Source organism: Bison bison, unplaced genomic scaffold, assembly GCF_000754665.1.
Source record: "Bison bison bison isolate TAMUID 2011002044 unplaced genomic scaffold, Bison_UMD1.0 scf7180017864302, whole genome shotgun sequence".
Taxonomy (NCBI): domain Eukaryota; kingdom Metazoa; phylum Chordata; class Mammalia; order Artiodactyla; family Bovidae; genus Bison; species Bison bison.
In genome coordinates this window covers 4,477,780-4,483,661 of record NW_011494874.1, presented here as the reverse complement: position 1 = coordinate 4,483,661, position 5,882 = coordinate 4,477,780, and the positions used below count along the sequence as shown (strand labels likewise).

General features: G+C 52.9%; 1 protein-coding gene across 1 annotated transcript in view; it reads right to left on the bottom strand.

Moving 5' to 3' along the window:
• BCL11B (B-cell CLL/lymphoma 11B (zinc finger protein)) overlaps positions 1 to 5,882 on the bottom strand; it is a 101,446-nt gene that overhangs the window by 4,427 nt on the left and 91,137 nt on the right. Inside the window, 2 exon segments of the mRNA XM_010851430.1 lie at positions 2 to 299; positions 302 to 505. Of these exon segments, the coding sequence (XP_010849732.1) occupies positions 2 to 299; positions 302 to 505 (502 nt within the window).

Sequence of the window (5,882 nt, the reverse complement as noted above, 5' to 3'; positions counted from 1 at the left end):
CGGGGACACGGGCGGCGGCGTGGAGCTGTTGCCCGCCAGCTCGCGGAGCCGCCGCGAGAAGTCCATGGCGGGCGAGTCGATGGCCATGGGGTTCAGGCGCATGACTCGGTCGAAGGCACTGGGGTGCTGGGCGACGAGCCCCATCTCCTCGGCGCTGAGGCGGTGCGGGTCCAGGTGGTGGCGCGGCGGCGGGCTGAAGAGCGGCGGCGTGCCAGGCAGGCGGCCCTCACCGAAGCCTGGGTGGTCCCGCAGGATGGGGCCCGTCATGCGCAGCAGGTTGAAGGGGTTGCTGTCGCCAGGAATTCATGGAGTGGGGACTGGGCCACGGCCTCGGGTCCCAGCGGCGGCGGGATGGTAAGCCGCGGCGTGAGCGAGCTGCTGGCCGGCCCGGGCTCCAGGTAGATGCGGAAGCCGTGCGTGTTCTGCGCGTGTTGCAGCAGGAACCACGCGCTGTTGAAGGGCTGCTTGCATGTTGTGCAAATGTAGCTGGAAGGCTCATCTTTACCTGGGGAGACACACGGACAGAAAGAGGCAAGAGAGACGTGAGATGCCGGCGGCGTCGCAGCTCTCAGGGGGTGGCACCAGACCACTGCAGAGCAGGCCCAGGCCAGCGACCCCCTGGCAGACCCCCTGGCGGACAGGCTAGAGAAGCCTCTGTGTGGCTGTTACTCCAATTGGTAGACCTCGCTCTGTGCCCTTATAACATGGTGTCTTTAAACCCATCATCTCAGAAGCCAAAGGAGATGTTATTTGTGAGAAAGCCTGATTCCAACAATGGGAAGTATACAAAGGCTGGGCTGCCTAAAAGATAGCAAGGCAAAGTTCAGCCATCATATAGATCCTGATAATTCTTTGGGGGTGGGTGGGCCACCTCATGCCAAGAGCTGACTCATTGGAAAAGACTCTGATGCTGGGAGGGATTGGGGGCAGGAGGAGAAGGGGACGACAGAGGATGAGATGGCTGGATGGCATCACTGACTCGATGGACGTGAGTCTGAGTGAACTCCGGGAGTTGGTGATGGACAGGGAGGCCTGGCGTGCTGCGATTCATGGGGTCGCAAAGAGTTGGACACAACTGAGCGACTGATCTGATCTGATCTGATCTGGGGAGTGGGAGGGGTACTGCCCTGTGCCTTGTAGGATGTTTGGAGGCATACCCACTAGAAGCCAGTCACACTCCCTCCCCTCCCAGTCATGAGGATCAAAAATCTCTCCAGGCATTGCCAAAACTCTTTGGGGGACAAAACAACTCTCCCCCTCCCCACCCAGTCATGACTAGGCAAATCTTCGATCCAAGGAAGTTCTAAGAAACACAAATCAAACTGAATCACCTCGCAAACATTTTAAGAGCACTAGCTGATAACCTCTGCGTCATTTGGGAGTTGAACTACCGGAAATCGTAGGGTTTCATACACCAGTGTCTGTGCAGAAAGCACCATCCAAGTTAAACAGGGATGCGTGTAGGAACAGGACTTCAGCATCGTAAGAACATCACTACTGGCGGACAGCTGCCCACCGCCCCCCCCCATCACTGCCCTCGTGGCCTCATACACCCACATGCACATACACACACACACACACCTAACCACAGCATGGAATCTGGCCTTGAGACCCCCCAGGGCGGGGCACTGGCCTATATGAGGTCCCTTGCCAGAAGGCTGAATGAAAGAGTGTCACCTCCGACAGGGCGATCAGGATGAACAGTGGCAAGTGTGAGTTTGTGACAAACTGGGCTCTGGCATTGGGAGCCCAGTGTTCGTGGACGCTGGTGGCATGGAGCCGAAAACCCCTTGTCTTTGTCCATCATTGGGGGCGGTCACAAAATGGGAGCCTGGACCTTCCAACCAGCACCTATTTCGTGGCCGACATCCTCAACCTGCGGGTAAAACTGGCTGCTTCTCCAGCCTGAGGCTCTCCTAACACTCCACATGAAACGGGACAGGTATGGGCAGGCCCTGCCCTGCCCTGCCCCCTCAGACTCGCTCACTGGCCGGAGAAGGGAAAGGGAATATGACATCACAGCCGAGGTCTTGAAAAAAAAAAACCCTTTTTGTTTTTTCAGACTTCCTTGTACCTGGAAGATTTTAACACTGATAAAGTACAGTAGCTGCAAACTCCCCAGTGAAGCCAGAGGTGTGTGTTAGTTTCCAAACCCGGGATCAGGAAGGGAAGGGGAAGTACAGTCCCTCCTCAAAAGAGGGATTTCCGAAATCCCATACAGAGATGGAGTTTTTGTTTCTTTGATTCCCACCCAAGAAGAATGTTTCTTGGGGGTTTCACCCTTAGCAGTCAAAACTCTATGGACTCTGAGAACAAATACCCCAAGTTCCTTATGGGTTAGACTTGATGGCTTCAAAGGAGCCTGGACCTCACTGAGCCATGCAGTGGTGGGGGGGGGGGGCCGTCCAGGAGTCAGGGGTCCGCGTGGAGATTCTCTGCAACACAGAACCAACTGGGCCAGATCACCCCCGCTGGGAACTAAGACATGCCTTCCAAGCCTGGTGGTCCACAGTCATCACTGCACACTCGTGTCCAACAGGACATGTGTCTCCAGGTTTGGTAGTGCGGAGACCAGTGGGTGGGTGATGGGGGAACGGACAGAAAGGGAAAAAGGATTCCAAAGCTCAGCTTCCCCTCGTTTTTAAACCCAGCTCCAAGAGAACTTCTGAGGCCATTTTCTTTCTCCAGGGTGTCTGGGAAACTTCCTTCTCCCAGCATGTCTGCATTAATTCAGTTCCCCGTGCTGGAGCCCCTCGGGAGAATCTCCCCCCGCCCCCCAGAAACGTGCAGGGAGGCCTTCCCAAGGCCCTGGGCAGCTGTGTTCCTCACTTTGGGAGCGGTAAGGCCACACCGACACTTCAGCCTTCCCTTCCTGCATGCCTCCCCACTGTTGCAACCAAAGGCCATTTTTTGGGGGGTGCATTTCATGGTCACATGACCACTGAGGGAGGCCAGGCCAGGACCACGTCCCTGCTGGCACATGACGATGCTACAGCCCAGAGATGCACAGCCTTCTTGGAGGTGCCATCTCCTGTCCTGGCTTACTAGGTGATATATGTGGGGAACAACAGAACGGTTCACCTCAGTCTCACGGGAGAGCTGGCCAGATGCCATAGTGTTTTGTCCTCCTCAAATCCTTTTCTGGAAACAAGGCAGAATAAATAAGTAATAAATAAGACGATAAAGAAAACATCCCTCTCTGACATCAGGAGCTAGTAACACAAATGAAGCACCACCTCCCACAAGGCCATAGATCTTCCAATTAAAGAGCCCTGGACTTCCCTCGTGGCTCGATGGTAATGAAGCCGCCTGCCAGTGCAGGAGACGTGGGTTCGATCCCTGATCTGGGAAGAGCCCACGTGCGGGAGAGCAACTCAGCCCGTGCACCTCAACTACTGAGCCTGTGCTCTGGAGCCCAGGAACCACAAATACCTACCGAGCCCATGCGCCCTAGAGCCATGCTCTGCAACAAGAGAAGCCACCACAGTGAGAATTCGGAGCACCGCAACTAGAAAAAGAGCGCACACAGCAGCAAAGAACCGGCACGGCCAATAAACGACTTTAAAAATCCATTGGTTTCAACTGTAATTCAATAAAAATAAAATAAAAAAGAGCACTCTGGACTCTGCACCTGGGCTCCAGCTACTCTCAGTAACCGAGTTCCACACACACAGCAGCTCTGGTTCCTTGTATTTTCAAGTTGGGCCACCTCCCTTCCCCTAATCTCTTTTTTCATCATCTTCATTTCCTTGGGTCTCTCTGGAGCACTTCCTGTTTCTTGTTCTGATGGCCACACACTTTCTAGAAAGTTCTATTGCCCCTGAGGAATGCGGGTATCAAAAGACAGTGCAAAATTCTCAGGCAGGCCAGGAATGAAATGGCTGATTAAAATATATTTTTTTAAACTCAAGCAGCAGCTGCTGAGAAGCATGTAGCTGCACGTTCTGAAGAACTCAGAGGTTTCCATTTCTTGTATTTTTTTTTTACAGACAAAACAAAAAGAGTGGAAGACATTTATAAGACTCTATCTTAGAAAAGTCTAAGGAGGAAGTTTTGCTTGCTGTAGTTTCGTCCTTCAGTCCTGTCCAACTCTTTTGTGACCCCATGGACTATAGCCAGCCAGGCTCCTCTGTCCATGAGATTTCCCAGGCAAGAATACTGGAGTGGGTAGCTATTTCCTCCTCCAAGGGTTTCTTTCCGACCCAGGGATCAAACCTGTGTCTCCTGCATTGGCAGGCGGATTCTTTACCACTGAGCCACCAGGGAAGCCAGAGGAGGAAGTTAAGCTGTTTGGAATTTATCATCAGGTGGGGAAGAGCTCTGTGCACCCACCAAATCGGACTCCAGGGTCCCAGATCATGCCAGGGTAAACGCTTTTCCTTGCCTTTGAACAATCTGGTCCCCTCACTTCCCTCCACACCAGGGCAAGATTCACAGCAGGGGACAGTCTATCCCAGGATCTGACAGCTTCCAGTGTTTTTAAATCTCCCAGTCCTCAAAGGCCCTTCCTATACAATGCTCTTTCCACTCTCCCCCGTAACTTTCTTTTTTAAATAAAATGTTCATTTCCATACTTCCACTTCACGGTTATCTGTTGCCTAGAAGTAGCCTTGAGCACTGGGACTGCTCACTTTTGAAAACTGAACAATGTCAGAAAGGCTTTGAAGAGCCACTCAGAACATTCTTCTATTCAAAAACTCACTAAATATTTTAAAAGGCAACACACAGTCACGGACGGCTCATTTTTAAACATGGCAGAAGCCCCTTGGTGAGAGGGCTGCTTCGGACGCGGGGCTGTCCCTGCTCCTGGAGCTCAGGGCCACTTGCCCAGAGGTGAGTTGGAAGCTCCAGCTGGTGCCAGCTTTGCTGATGGCCCAGACAGGGGCCATGCCCCAACACGCTGCCACCGTGGCTGCCACCAAGGTTCCAACCGAGAGGTCAACGCCTAGATTATTTTGAAGCAACTTGGAAGTTGCAAAGTGTTAGTTGCTCAGTCGTGTAGGACTCTTTGCAACCCCGTGGGGTGTAGCCCGCCAGGCTCCTCTGTCCATAGAACTCTCCAGGCAAGAATACTGGAGTGGGTTGCCATTCCCTTCTCCAGGGGATCCTTCTGACCCATGGATAGAACCCACATCTCCCGCAATGCAGGCAGATTCTTTACCATCTGAGCCACCAGGGAAGCCCTGAAGCAACTTACCCAGCAACATCAAGCCTGGCCTACAGACCTAGAAATGTCAGCTGCATTGGGATCACTACATCGGGCTTGGCGACTCAGAACCCAAGGCCAGCGTGTTTCCTTGTTTGCTTCCTTCCCTTTTCCTTCCTCAGGCGTTTTTGGTATCCGTTGGCAGAAACCCACACCGGATCTTCTTTGCTGTACTGGCTTTCAAGAGAGACCCTGTGTTTTTCTTTAATTCAAAACCCTCCCTGAGATCACTGTTACAAGAACCCTGAACAGCGGCACGAGTTCATACCTTGCCATTCCCTGCAGGAAGATGTCAATCAAGGGGCTTCCCAGGTGGCTCAGTGGTAAAGAATCTGCCTACAATGCAGGAGACACAGGTTCAATCCCTGGGTCAGGAGAAGGAAATGGCAACACACTCCAGTATTCTTGCCTGGGAAATCCCATGGACCGAGGAGCCTGGCAGGCTATGTGTGTTGTGTCTGTTAATTGCTTAGTCGTGTCCGACTCTTTGCAACCCATAGACGGCAGCCCACCAGGCTCCCCCGTCCATGGGATTCTCTAAGCAAGAACACTGGAGTGGGTTGTTATTTCCTTCTCCAAAAGGAACTATAGAAATAAAGAAAGTGAAGTCGCTCAGTTGTGTCCGACTCTTTTTGACCCCATGGACTGCAGCCTACCAGGCTCCTCCATCCATGGG